This window comes from Lygodium microphyllum, chromosome 16 (genome assembly GCF_053477565.2).
Source record: "Lygodium microphyllum isolate KBCC chromosome 16, Lygodium_microphyllum_v1.1.10, whole genome shotgun sequence".
Classification (NCBI taxonomy): domain Eukaryota; kingdom Viridiplantae; phylum Streptophyta; class Polypodiopsida; order Schizaeales; family Lygodiaceae; genus Lygodium; species Lygodium microphyllum.
The window spans coordinates 138,718,610-138,733,667 of record NC_141150.1 but is presented as its reverse complement, the minus strand read 5'-3'; the positions used below and the strand labels follow the sequence as shown (position 1 = coordinate 138,733,667).

The 15,058-nt window shown below is 41.5% G+C and overlaps 1 protein-coding gene across 2 annotated transcripts in view; it reads left to right on the top strand.

Moving 5' to 3' along the window:
* Positions 1-10,996, top strand: part of SCAB1 (plectin-like protein) — a 39,690-nt gene extending 28,694 nt beyond the window's left edge. Inside the window, exons 11-12 of one of the 2 annotated variants that reach the window (XM_087696483.1) lie at positions 10,130-10,279; positions 10,389-10,996. In XM_087696483.1, the coding sequence (XP_087552609.1) occupies positions 10,130-10,279; positions 10,389-10,433 (195 nt within the window). In that variant the 3' untranslated portion in view covers positions 10,434-10,996. Of the gene's footprint in view, positions 1-8,592; positions 10,101-10,129; positions 10,280-10,388 lie in introns of those variants that run through there. The other variant, XM_087696484.1, reaches the window with a different exon arrangement.
* The last annotated feature ends 4,062 nt before the right edge of the window (positions 10,997-15,058 follow it).

Genomic DNA, 15,058 nt, shown 5'->3' with positions numbered 1-15,058 from the left:
ACAGTAGCAAACGCAGTTAGAGGTTTTGGATTTGATGTAGATAGATGGTAGGAGAGAGAATATGTAGCAAGCGCACATTGCAAAGGAGAGAGAAAACTTGGCGGTTGTGGAGAATAGGCAAACACAAGTTGATTGATATTGGGTCAGCCCCAAACGGATGCACCAACAACAATAGGGGCAGCAGAGACTGTGATCTTCAGGAGAAAGTGCATCAGTAGCAATTGTCAGCTTCCCAAGGTCAAGAATATGCAATCTCCATCACCAAAATGGTCTCCAATGGCTGGGAATTAGCCCTAAAAGCTGGCAGCAACAGTCCAACACCTCTTCCCAACAGCTCCAAAATGAAAAAACGAGATTTCCCTCTCCCTTTAGCCCTATTTAGCCTTTCCTCCACTTGCATGGGAAAGTTTTGCCAAGTGGCAGCTTTCTTAATCCATTTTCAGCAATTTCTAGCTATTTAATTAATTTTCAGAATTAATTAATTCTGAAAATTAATTCAGCCCTTAATCCATGCCTAGAAAATTGACCTTGCCCATCCAAAAATTAATTGGCTAGGCCATTTGCAACCCAAAGTGGTCCCATGCATTAATTGACCCTTGGACAAAGCATTAATCCATTAATTAATGTCTAGTCCCTAGTGTCACCACTGAAACTTAATAGCCAATTAATGGTCCTAGGGGCAAACTGACACCAAAATTCACCTAGAATCTAACAAGTGTAACTTGTTACAACTTTTGCCTTTGATACCCATATTTTTCACAGGGTTCTTCGGCCTTCAACTGTGAAAAAGTAGCTTACACCTCACATGTGCATCTTTTAATTACACATTTGATTAATCCTTTAATCAAATGTTAATTAAACATAAGCAAAGCATCAAATTTTCATGTCCTTGTGATAGCAAATACCTGTTGTGAATGAACTTGTAAATGCAGGAAGTGATCAGCCAGGTATTGCCCATGATAATGAGCCATTACATGTGCAGGTTCAGCCAAGACAACAAGCTTTTAATGTTGATTTGCAGGTTAAAATGCCAGGATAGCATGCTGAAAATGGAAATTTGCAGGAACAACCATCAAACAATGACTATATGGTGAACCGTCTTACTTCAAGGAAGCAATGGACAAACATGACAGCAAGAAATGGTATAAAGCCATGTTGTTAGAGATGGAATCTCTTGAGAAAAATGGCACTTGAGACTTGGTGCAGTTGCCTAAAGGGCAAAAAACACTTCCATGCAAATGGGTTTATAAGATGAAGGTCACTTCTGGTTCCTTACCAAAGTATAAAGCAAGATTGGTTGCAAAGGGGTACAAGCAAGAGCATGGAATTGACTTTGATGAGATTTTCTTTCTTGTAGTCAAGATGACTATATTGAGAACCATTTTGGGCTTGTTTGCAGTTGAGGATATGAAGCTTATACAGATGGATGTAAAGACTGCAGTTTTACATGGTAATCTGCATGAGGACATATATATGCAGCAACATGAAGGGTTTGCTGAACAAGGGAAAGAAAAGATGGTATGTAAACTCAAAAGAAGTTTGTATGGGCTGAAACAAGTACTAAGAGAATGGTATCATAAGTTTGATACATTTATGCAGTCCCAAGGCTTTCATAGAAGTCAAGTGGATCATTGCTTGTACACCAAGAAGGCAGCAGATAGAAGCGTGATTATCTTGTTTTTGTATGTTGATGACATGTTGATTGCTGGCAGGGATACTGATGCCTTGGACTCACTGAAGCAAAGTCTTCATGGCAGCTTTGACATGAAGGATCTGGGTGATGCAAATCACATTCTTGGCATGCGAATACTTAGAGATAGATCGAAAGTCTTACTCTATCTATCTCAGCAGGAGTATATCTCTAAGGTTTTGCAGCGTTTCAATATGGAGGGGAGGAAAACAATTGGGGTTTCATTGCCTCCATATGTGAAACTTAGTGCAAAGGACAGCTCTACATCTGATGATAAGAAGGTTGAAATGGCTAAGATACCATATGCTTCAGTTGTTGGCAGTTTTATGTATGCTATGGTTGCTACACGTCTTGACATTGCCTTTGCAGTGGGAGTAGTTAGCAGATACATGGCAACCCCTGGCAAGAAGCATTGATGCAGTGAAAGGTATTATGAGATACCTCAAAGGCATAAAGGAGTTGTGCATCTGCTTTGGAAAGCAGAAGGTATCTGTTGTTGGCTTTATGAATGTAGACTATGCCGGTCATGCAGATTGCAAAAAATCCACTTCTGGCTATGTGTTTACATTCACAGGAGAAGCAGTCTCTTGGATCTCTAGGCTACAAAAGTGTGTTGCATTGTCTACTACAGAGGCAGAGTATGTGGCTGCCATTGAGGCATGCAAGGAGGCTTTATGGCTTTCACGTCTGGTGGGAGATCTTGGCATCTTAGAGATACCTGTTCTCCATTGTGATAGTCAGAGTGCTATCATGCTAGCACAGAATGCTGTCTTTCATGCAAAGACAAAGCACATACAGGTGAAGTACCACTTCATTAGAGATATACTTGACAGGAAAAGCATTGAGCTTGTCAAAGTGCATACAGATGATAATCTTGCAGACTTTCTCACGAAGGGTTTTCCAGCAGAGCGGTTTGCTCATTGCCGATAGATGATGGGAGTTGTTGGATAGATATATGTATTTCAGCTTTGTATATACCTAGACTTAGCTGATTCTTTTCTCCTCTTCAGACACATTGCCTTTAGGTGGGAGGTGGTTAGGAATAAAGGCCCTCGCGCCTTTTTAATGTGGTTGGGTGTGAACATACCCTTAGCACTTGTACTTACACATATATATCTTTCTAAAAACCTAAAGGTATTGACTCCTCATTGTTCCTTAAAATGTGCTCACTCTCTACTTTGTTTTATCTCACTCTCTCTGTCTCTCGCTGCGCGTAACTACTGACTGTCTCGATCTTCGTGCCTAACCCGTCACTACATCAGCTTACAAACCAAATGCTCTTTTCCTAGAATAATAAATTCTTTAGGTTGCTTCATGTACAACTCTTCATCCAGGTCTCCATGAAGAAAAGCAGTCTTTACATCCATCTGATTCAACTCTAAATCCAAGGATGCAATGAGAGCAAACAAAACGCGGAGCGTAGTCATCTTCACCATTGGTGAAAAGACCTCTTGGAAGTCTATGCCTTCCTTTTGTGTATAGCCCTTAGCAACCAGCCGTGCCTTGTTCTTGGGCTTCCCATCAATACATTTCACTTTGTAAACCCATTTATTAGGACTAGCTTTCCTATCTTTGGGCAAAGGTACAAGCTCCCATGTGTTATTTGCATATAGAGACTTCATCTCTTCCTGCATAGCAAGCTCCCACTTTCTCTTGTTTTCACATGACTGTGCCTCTTTAAATGTCAGAGGCTCATCCTCATCAATCAACAAAATGCAATCCAAAGATGGCTGAAACCTTTGTGGCTGCCTTCTAACACGTGTAGGCCTTGTTGCCCAATGATTTGTATTATCAGATAGTTGGCCTACATCTTGAGGAATGTGCACACCATCACGAGATGGCTAATTTTCAGCATTTTCTTGCTGCTGTAATCAGTTTTCAGCATGCTCTTCTTGCTGTCATATTTTATCCTGTGCATCTATTTGCTGTCCATGATCTTTTGGCTGTAGCACAATAGGCTGTTGCTCATTTTCAGCATCAAAAGGGATAGAATTTTCAGGTAATGGCTGCTGAATGGTTGGATGTTCATGCTGAAATTTGACCTTCTTTTTGTCAAGATCACCATGTGTAGCATTTTTCAGCAACTTTGCCTCATTAAATACTATGTCTCGGCTGCGTACTATCTTCGTGCCGTGAGAAAGCCAAACTCTATAACTCATCTCTCCCTCATCTCCATATCCCATGAAGATGTCCTTGATGGATTTCATGTCTAGTTTGGTCCTCTGTTCTACAAGTACATGCACAAAGGCATCACAACCAAAGATACGTAAATGGTCATATGAAGCAGGTTTGCCAGACCAAACCTCTTCAGGAATGCCATTTTCCAATGCACGATTGGGAGAGCGATTGCATACATCAACTGCAGTTTTAAGAGCCTCTCCCCAAAGTTGCTGTGGGAGATTAGCTGTGGACAGCATGCATCTGACTCTCTCACAAAGTGTGCGATTAAATCTTTCAGCCACGCCATTTGATGTAGGATTGTAAGGGGTTGTCAACGCCCTCTTAATGCCATGCATCTCACAAAACTTGTTAAATTCATTTGAGACATACTCACCCCCATTATCTGTTCTTATGGCTTTCAACTTAAGCCCTTTTTGTGTGGTAACAAAAGCATGAAACTTTTTAAGAGCATCCAACACTTCCTTTTTGCTTTTAAGTACATACACCCATGACTTTCTACTGAAATCATCGATGAAAGTAATAAAGTATCGTGCATCTCCATACAAATTAACATGCATAGTGCACACATCAGAGTGTACTAAGTCAAGAGAATTAGACTTCTTAATGACATTAGAGTAATAAGGAGACTTCACATGTTTTAAGCAATCATTACAAAATTCGAGACCAGAGCCTTTTACATCAAATCTCCCTAAAGAGGAGAGAACCTGAAGGCCTTTCTGGCTCATATGACCAAGTCTTTTGTGCCAAAGCTCCATCTGTGAATGGACTTCAGCCACAGCCAAGAACTTGCCAGGTAATGCTTTACAATGCAAGTAATATAAAGCCCTCCTTTTGCTGCCTTTAAGAATCAACATAGAGCCCAACTAATAGTAGACTTTTCTTTATGCCAAGTACAAATCTGACATCTTGCAAAATCAGCTCTTGGCCATTTTCAAGAGCCAAGTGAATGGTGCCAACACCCTCTATCTCACATGCATAGTTATTACCCAAGTAAACCTTTCTTAGGCAACCTGCAATGTATTCAGAAAATGAATCCAAAGAGGGGGTAACATGAAAAGAGGCATCGCTGTCCACTATCCACGATTGTGACAACCCATCATGAGCTGAAATTGAGGCATCAATTACCTCCTTTTTGGTGATGTGCATATCACTTGTTGCTGCCATAATATCTGCATCATTACGTGAGGCTACAACAAGTATCTCTTCAGTGTCAGATAGCTCTTCAATAACCACACTAGATGCAACATTTGTCTTTGCAAATTTTTTTTAAAACCCTGTTGTTTCTTTCTTTCTTGCTCTTTCTTGAAGTATCAGCTATCGGGCTTTTTATGCCCTTTATGCCCACACTGATAGCATGCAACATCCTGTTGTTTGCCCTTGCTTTTGCTTCTGCTTTTCCCTTTAGTGGCTGCATTACCCCTCTTTTCAGACCTGCCTCTCACATGGTAAGCTAAGCCACTTCTTTCACCACTAGACTTTTTTTTGATTTCTTCATAAAGGATTGAACCTCTTACACCATCAAAAGTCAAAGCAAGATTGTTGCTAAGTGACACAACCAAAGATTCCTAGCTGTCATTCATAGTCATTAGTAAGAAAATGGCTTTCAATTTATCATTGAAAGCTACCAAACCAGAGTCTTGCAACTAACTCAAAACCCCTATGAAAGCACTCAAATGCTTAGATGTTGGCTTAGACTCATCCAACTCCATGTTCACAAGTTTATGCATAAGATGCACTTGATTCATAGGAGTTGTATTTTCATAAGTGTCCTTAAGTTTTTTCCATATAGCATAGCCTGTATCAAGACGCTTGATGTCTGTAAGTACATCATTAGGCACTGCCATCTTAATGTATGCAATGGCCTTCTTATTAAGTCTAGCCCAATCCACATCTGTCATAGCTGTAGGCTTAGTCTTCAAGAGAGCGTCTTCACAGTCCTTGAGAAACAAAATGCCTTGCATCCTATCCTTCCACGAGTCAAAGCCAGTGCCATCAAACCTCTTGATTTCAAAGAGGGATTTAGTGTCGTTGTTGCTAGAAGCATTCACAGCCATTTTTCAGCAATAAACCAGAAATTCAATTTGCAATTTATTACAGCAAAAATTGAGCTGAATATTCAGTTGATTTCAGCCCAAAATTTCAGCAGATAATAGCAAGATTCAGTCCAAGTACATGTACAGCAGTAGAACGAATGACTTTCAGCAGTATGACTGCAATTACAGCATACATTAAATGCATACATCATTGCGAGGTAGCTCCCACTTCAGCAATATCACCAAAAAATACATCTGCAACAATCCCAGATATGCAAATGATCACTAAGACTGTTGCAACATGAATAATCAGCAATACATTGACTCAATGGGAGCGGTCCAACATATGTACTGCATACATATGCGCCCGTATCAACTTTTGATACACAAAACACCAAGAAGTCTTTGCAATTTCTCCAAAGTCGCACAAGCAGGAGATAAAAATGCTTAAAACACTCTGCTTATAACCACAAGATTGCTTTAGCAATATTCCCAAAGTGCATTTGAAGCATTGACTTTGCCAAAATCCACAGATTTCAGCAAAAGCCCCAAAATTCCCCTGACCAATCTGCCTTGATTGCATTAATACATGTTCCCAAAAGCATAAAACGGGCAAAATTAGCAAAATTTCACAAAATCTTGCAAAAGCCCCAAATTTCTCGGGTCCAATTGTGCACCAATGTCAGCCAATCTAACTTAGCTGAACAAAACTTCACCAATACAGCAAAAGCCCCAAATTTTATGGGTCCAATGTTGAGAAATTTAACTCAAATGAGCAAACTTTCAGTAAATTTGGCGAAATCCCCAATTCAAACGCACACAATGTTTGCAATTTCTGACGCAGATGCCTCAATTTTGTGTGAACAACACTCAATTTGAAAAGCCCCAAATATCTGGGCATAAATATGCACAAAATTGAATCTCCGTGCTTATGCGCGCGACGTCAGGCCAAGGGAAAATTCAAAGAGAATTTTGAAAAAAAAAACGAATTTGTCACCTTAAAGAAAAATGATGCAACGAGGTCCGTTGACTTGCCAGTCACGTCGCGTGACTTGGAGCCTTGTCGGCTGCCCGTCAGACTTGCGTGACCTGGAACCCCCTGTCGATTGCCCGTCTAACTCACTTGATGTAGGAATCTTACGTCATCGTGTCGCGACAACTGATTTTGCTAGTGCGTGGTTGTCACGTGTAGCGGCTGGTGCCCGCGTGCACTGCAAGTTGTGGTCGCTAGTCTGCAATGTCATGCTGGATACGAAGTCTACTACTGCTGCCCGCTGGTCCACTCTGGTAGCGCTGGAACTGCCGCCTGGTTTTGCCCGACTGCTACTCATCTCCTGTTTGCCGACGGTCACCAGCTGCCTTTGACCTCGGGAATCATGCACTCTGTGCTTTGATGCCAGTTTGAAGGGGAGAGTGCATAATGGAGTGCGAGATCAAGGCGTGAGCTGCAGAGCAGAGCAAAGCTGAGAGTTAGAGGGAGTGAACACAGAGATAGGTGTACCGTTTGTGATGGTACACAGAATAAAAGAATGTATTTCTATGTTAGGGTACAAGGTACAATAAGGGTGTGTTCACACCCGTAAGACTGTATACACGGAGACAAAGGGACTTACACCCAACATCATTATCCCCACATCAGTGCCAACTCTTCTACCACTATTTGTTTCCTCCATCATACTTAACACCATCATTGAATCATGCACAATGGCAACTCATCATCACCATCATAGGCTCTTCTCTCCTATCATCATTGCCATCAACTCATCTTGATGCTGCCTTGTTCCCATCAGTTTCTAGGAGCTTTTGCCTGCTGTTTTTAGCACATCTTTTCTGGCATTTCCATCGGTTTGCAGTTGTTGCCATCATCAAGACTGCTTGTTTTCACTCTAGCCTGCTGATCCCCCCTTGAGACAACTCCCAATTGCTGCACTTTAGGTCTCTAGCCCTTTCCTATTGTGGTCAATGACATTGCCGGCTGCATTGTTGTGTTGAACTGCTCTAGGTCGACAGGTCTGCTGCATTTTGCTGCTGTCCTGCATCTTTTCAGCCTTGGGATCCCTCTCCACATCACAACCATTGTGTTTTGGCTCTCCTGCACGCACAGCTGCTTTCTGGTTTGCTGCACTTGGGATACATTTCAAAGGAAGACAATATTCTCTCTTGGCCCACTCCATGAGAGAGAATGGCTGTTGGTCGCCCTCTGCTGCTGAGCATTTGTTGTATCACACTTCACGTACTCAAGAGTTTGTTGTATTAGTCGTGTTCATACACAGTTTTTTCTCTTCAAACCCTAGTGTATCTTCAAAGCAACAACAAAGCACCAAGCCAGAGTAGAATTCGCTTGAGATAGTCTATAGGAAAACCTAAAACGCATATTAGGACCTAACTTGTACAAGGCAACATAATTGAGTGTATATTAGGAAATCAGGTTTGATTTATTTGAGAAGACAGAAAGGAACTTGTATGAGATAATGGATGTACATCTAACCTTAAAGTAGGAGACACAATTGATCCTTAATGAGTGCTATGATTGAAAATCAAGATAGATGGTCTTTATGATGGGGGATGCACCAATGACAAACTCATTTGAAGCGGAATGTAAACTTTGGGGCACACTTGTATGGGATCTTTTGCTTCTAGATCCTCCTCTACTGAAGTTTATGTATTGGTATGGTTGGGTCTTTGCAGGAACTTATATGCAGCACCTGCACATCAAGAGGAGTGACAGAAAGAGAACTTGGCTGATACAAACTAGAAGTTCTATACAAACTTGCCACCAGGCCTGGTTGAGATGAAGACATTGATTGACAATTGTTCCCTCTGTGGTATATTCTCCATTAGCTGAAAGTTTCCACCCTTGCCAGCTAGTCGTCACGACTGAGATGCACCTTTCGAAGGTGGCGTGACGATACTGAAATCATAACTAGGTTAGGTAACATCCTGGCCCCAAAGATGAAGAAGGAACATGCAGAGGATCTATGGCTATCGAAGTTGATGGATAAAAGTACTAATCCTTTGAAGCATCTTTAGGGGAAACTGGTCGAAAAGGTTTGGGCTCTGAAGTTGAGTGCTTCAGTGAGGAAGGCTGAAATATCATGAGTTGATCTGTGTGTGTATGACCAACCATGTGACTCATATACGAACTTAGAGATAGGGTACTCAATAACTTACAGATAGAGTCAGAATGAAGAAATGAAAGAACTCAATGAACAAGCTGAGTGTGAGGTGTGATACAACGGATGCTCAAGGAGTGGAGGGTGGTCCACCAACATCCACTGTCTCTTGAGGAAGTGGGCTGAGGAGTGCCCAAAGAATGTGTCGTACTCTCACTGATCCTTTTGCTGAGAGATCATCCAAAAACTTGAAGCCAGATGGAGATATGCACCTGACCATCTGCGCAGCTGATGTAGGCAACAAAATGCAGCAGATCTGGCTGAGCTTCATGACATGTCAGAGTGCATGTCAGGGCAGCAATGCCCTCACTCTTTGGGTCTACACCAGCATGCAGTTGGAGAGCCCAAATATAAAAAAACTTTTACATATGTGAGATCCGCGAGTTAGACACGTTAATTCAATGTTAGATGCATAACTCGGACACCTGACCAGATTTGGTGTGGCCGAGTTTATGACATAGCCTTGATGTTTAGGGATTGGATCTGTATCTGTACAGGGAGTCTTTTCTTTCATTGTTGGTATGAATGACATATAGGACATGCACTGTAGTGCCTTTAAACTTGTGGACCTTAAGGTCTTCTCAAGACCTTTACTTCTTTTTCATTCACTTCAGTCTGTGTAGTAAATGGGTCTCAATCTCAACTCTTTCTGAATCTTATCCAAAGCTCATGTATGGAATGCTATGTCTGTCCCCTGGATTGATAACATGATGTGATATTGCAGGTGACATTAGGCTCAAGTTTGTCATATAATCTCTTGCATTAACTACTTACAACTAAAGCTTCCATATTCCAACAATAGCTGTAGCTAGAGCTGATGTTGTGTTGATAGCTAGATGACCGTAGCACATTGAGATAATAGTTGAAATAATTCAGACAAGAGAATAGGTGCCTGTTGTTAACTTGAAGGGAGTTAATAATAGCTCAAATTCATTTTTTCAGCTTGTTAAGAATCCTCTATTTTTTGGATCCGGATCTTAGACTGGTCACTTCTGCATCTAAGCTATAAGCAAGTAGAATTGACAGATATGTGTTTGAACTTTGCAATCCAGCTTTGTGGAGCAAGAGGTGGAGGACTTAATGCCGCTCAAGGTTTGTTTTGGCAAGCAAAAAAGGGTCTGTTGTTTGTGCTGGCTTTTGAATCTGCTCGTGAGAGAAATGCTGCAATCATGCTCGCTCGAAGATTTGCATTTGACTGCAATGTAAGCATCACATTCCAAACAGTAATTTAAAGCTGCAGTCGAGTGGATTGATTTTGTATCCTCTTCTAACTTTGTATTTTCTTCTCTTCTAACTTGTTCTTTTGCTCAGATAATGCTGGCTGGACCAGATGATAGAGCACCATTGGGAACATGAGTAACAAAATCAAGAATGGAAGGGAAGTTAGCTGGGGTGGAAAAGCCATCCGGTGCAGCAGGCTTTAAACATAGGGATGGTTGGGTTATGTGTATCAAACCTCTCGTCAAAAATAATGTCTGTGCATGTAGTGTGTGGCTAGTCTAATCATCATCATCCTCAGAATGTCATAAAGGGTTTCTTCCGGAATGACATGCACAGCTTATAGAAAACAAACATGAAGTGGAATGGTTTGTGCTGTGATAAGGATAGGCCTTGGGCCTTGTGCTAAGGATTTTTGTACTACAGTTTCTTTCCTGAGTCCCCACCTGATCAAGAATGGCAAGCAGGTGCCAGCACCAATTTTGTAAAGCTACAAAGAGAGTCTAAAGCGTTATAGTGCGCCGGCATGTAATTTGACTCCAATTATAGCTAGTCTCAACTCCTTTCTGCAGGATGGCTTTGCCTTCATTTTCGGGACTCCTCACTGTATGGCTAACAGATCTGGCTCCCCTCTAACTGGAAGCTTGCAATTCCTATGTATCTGCGAAAAATTAACTAGTCAAAGATGGCCAATTCAATTACGAGGGTTTTCATTGTTAACAAAATGGCCACTGTTTTAGAGACGTGAATTCTCACTCAATTTAAGAACACGCTTACTTTTATGGAATAAATGTCTTGTAGCGAATGCTATAGTACATCTGTGTATGCGTTTGGTTAAGACATCTACAAAATCACATTGATAACCAAGTATGTGGAATAGTGTCTGAAGTTAATAGATACAAGAATCTCAAGAGGTTTTAAAGTAGGATGTCTGAAGTTTAACATCAAAAGGCAAGAGTTGTGTAAGAAAAGAGAATAGTTGATACAAAATTGAAGAATCACTTATGGTGGACCAATATACTGGAGTTAGTGGGTTGTCTGTAAAATCTGGATTACAAATTTCCATTCCATTTGAATTACCAACAATTCTTTTTTACAACCATATTGTTGCAGTTTGTGACTTTTAGTAGTCATTGGGATTAAGCAGTATGCCCCATCAGCTCTTAAGGCTACTACACCTGGTACATGTCCTGAACTCCTGAAGGACAAAGGAGTCACGTCAAAGGTAGTGGAGAAGCTACCAAAGGTGAGGGTATCATTGTAGAGGCAATGGAGAAGGTGCCAATGTAAATGGGGTTCCATTAGAGAGAGAGAGAGAGAGAGAGTGTATACAATTACCTTTTACGAAAAAAAAAAAAGAGAGTGTGTGTGTGTGCGTGCGCGTGCGTGCGTGCGCATGCCATTTGGTCTTGAGTGGTAGAGTTGATATTTCCAAAGGACATGGTCTTTGACAGCCCACTCTTGGATTTTGTGCAACCTCATATGAAGTTGCTCTTCCACTTCTTATGCTTCTAGGGTGGTTGGCATACATGGACTCTGCGGAATGCATTCATTTTTTATTCCTCTTTAGGAGTGCAAAGTTATATAGTGAGGCCTACAATGGCAGATTGACATGATTGAGCTTTCAAAGTTAGGTAGTCCGTTCTTCGGTCGGGTGTGCTACTGGTAAATGTGAATTCACATGTAGAGTTAGGGCATCGGAACCTCTGCGGGTGTTTCATTGGCATCCTGGTGGTTTCAGCTGATCTTTGTGTGCTTTCATTGTAATGCATTTCTTCCTCTGCAAGTATGTTGACTTTGTTGCTGTGGTTGATTATAGCCGTGGTGACGACCAAGGGGACCTACCAATTGAGAATGAATGGTTGTACCTGGTGTGTCAGCTTCCATGCCCCGCATTTTCTACCTTCCCTTCATCCTCCTGCACTCCTGTTAAATCCTGAGCCGTGTCCTTTGATTGTTGTAGTTGTGATTGGCTCCATCTCCGCTAGTTATGCTCACGTTGGTGGGCGGTGAACGACTCTCTCTCTCTCTCTCTCTCTCTCTCTCTCTCTCTCTCTGTCTCTCTCTCTTTTGTGTCTCTCTTTGTCTTTGCACAAATCTCTCTCTCATGAAGCCCCAGCTCCTTTTGCACTTCCTCCATTGCATCTATGGTGTCTCCCTTGTCACTTGCAACTTTTCTATTGCCTCTATATTGAATCACTCGTCCTTTGTAAGGCCCTCACCTCTACCTCATGTATTAGCCTAATAAGGAAGAAGTTGTGGTAGCATATGGTACTTTATCCAAGTGATAAAAAACAACCACAAATTGCAACAATATAGCCATTACCCCTAATTACTAATGACTTTAATAGAATGGAGATCCATGATCTAGACCTTATAGACAACCCATTAATAACATTACCTCCAATTTTTTACTACATTGGTCCACCATGAAGATTCCAAACTTTTGTTTGCAATAAAAGCACATAACTCCTCTCCCCAATGACACAAAGATGGAAATACATCCCAACTTGTTAATGGACCTTGTAAAGAGGCTAAAAGGAGAAAATTTCAACCATTTGGAAGGATAAAATACCACTCAAATAGGTCAATGCAATGGAGGACAATATTCAATAGCTAAATCTTAAATGTGTTTTGTGCCTTTAAGGTTTAAAAACCCTAATAATCTAATGTAGGGTCTTAATGGTTTTTGTAGAATTTAAACCTATTATTTCATCAGGTGGGGGATAGATTTGGCTATTTTATCATGTGATGGAATCATGGAAGGGCATATCTTCAACACCTATAACAAGCCCAAGAATGCATATGTATGTGTGGGGTAATAGATAGGGTGCCTTTGTATATGCCACGATTGGTATAAGATTCAACACGGATGAGAGGTAATAGGAAATGGTACAAGCACCTCACTAAAGAACCCAATAATAACTTCTATTGGATCTCCACCTTGCCTTACGGTTTCTACACCCTTTCATGCCTAGTTGTATACAACAAATAGCCAAGATCTCAAGTTTGGGGTTTAGTAAGGCTCCATCCTAGAGAGAGATTGTAGAGGTAAGCGATCACATATCCTACTTAGATTCCTAGAAATGAAATTATCCGCACTTTCTTTCCTAAATTTCTTACCTTGCATGCCTCATCTATTGGTTAGCACATATATTAACCATAGGTTTGTGGTTCATATGAGGAATACTTGAGACTTTGACATGTGACTTCATGGATTTGGAGAGATTGGAAAATTAAAAACACACACACACACACGTGTGCATGTGCACGCACGCTTTGTATATGATGCTCTCTGGACCACACAACCTCCTCTCATAGTCGGAGATGTGTCTTCAAAGCGGGTTATTGGAGCTGCCATGAAGCTCTCTACATTTACATCCTTTTGAGCTTACATCTATTGCCACCAGGCGGATCCTAAATCACTTGGTGCATGATCTTGTGCTCAAGTACATCTGTGGTGTAAGTACCGGCCTTCTCTTGGTGGTGTCGCCTGCTGAATCTCTGCATATACTATTTCTGACTCCTTTCACTTGAAATACACAACCATGGTCATGCGCCATCACTGCTATAAGCATGAACGAGTCTTATTCGGGGGACATGTCTCCTGTCGCCTTTCTATTGGAATTTGAGGCCGGACAGATAGCCCCTGTGCATCAATATCACTCCTGAGTACAGTGTGGGTATCCCATTCTCCAAAGGGAATACGAAAACAGCTTAATATGCGTTGCATCCCCCACCAGCTTTCTACTGCTGCCACGCCTACGAGTGCATCGGCCATGTGCCCATTTCAGCAGCTGTCGCCACATCCATGCGTGTAGCAGCAGCCTTGTGACCAGCCGCCACATCATATCCACAGGACTATTCAGAACCAAACGATTGATAATACAGCATGAAATGAGCTACCCACAGAGGCGGAACGATCAATGATCCAATTGCTAAGGTGGCGAGCCATACATGAGGCTTACTAATTGCTGTTCTTACTTGTGTGGGTCTGCCATGATCATATAATGCCATAGTTCCCCATAATCGTTTGAGCTGTGAACCCCTCCCAGCACGTTGACTGTCCTATTTTCCCCATGCCTTGGGTAAGCATCCCTTATACATGCTTACTACTGTCTCATTCCCCTCCATATCTTCAAGGTGCTCTGACCATGTAAGTTAAGTGCTGCTGGTCGTGGTGACCACCAAACTGTTCTGGGAGCATACTAAACCTTATTTGGAATGGTGCTAGAATGTGATTCTGCAATAGGGTGCGGCCAGATATTCCCCCTCATGTGCCTCAAGGTGTAGTCTAGCTTCATACACAGCTTATAAGATAGTCACCATTACCTGAAAATTGCCCTCTTGAATGCCATGTATCTCCGTTTTTGAAACCGAGTTATGCAGCATCTTGGAGGAATTAGATGTCGTAAACACTTCCTTGTGATGCATATTTAATTTAGGTCCAAAAGGTTGAGGTGATTATGTTTTATACCATCTTCCGACTTGAACAGGGTATTTAGTTAGATATGGTGAAAGGGACGGCAATCAAGTTGCGTCTCTCAAACCTACGACATAGGTTTGTTTGCATCAGTCCTTACTAATCAGCGCACTGACCGGCTTGCAGGTACTAGGAGCAACAGATATGTACCGCATTCTTTCGAATTATATTGTTACATGCTCTTGGTTTCTCATGGGTCCAACTTTATGGGCCTTCTTATATAATTGTCTCTCTATGTTATGCAATCTGATTTGAAAAGCATACATTTCTTCACAATTGC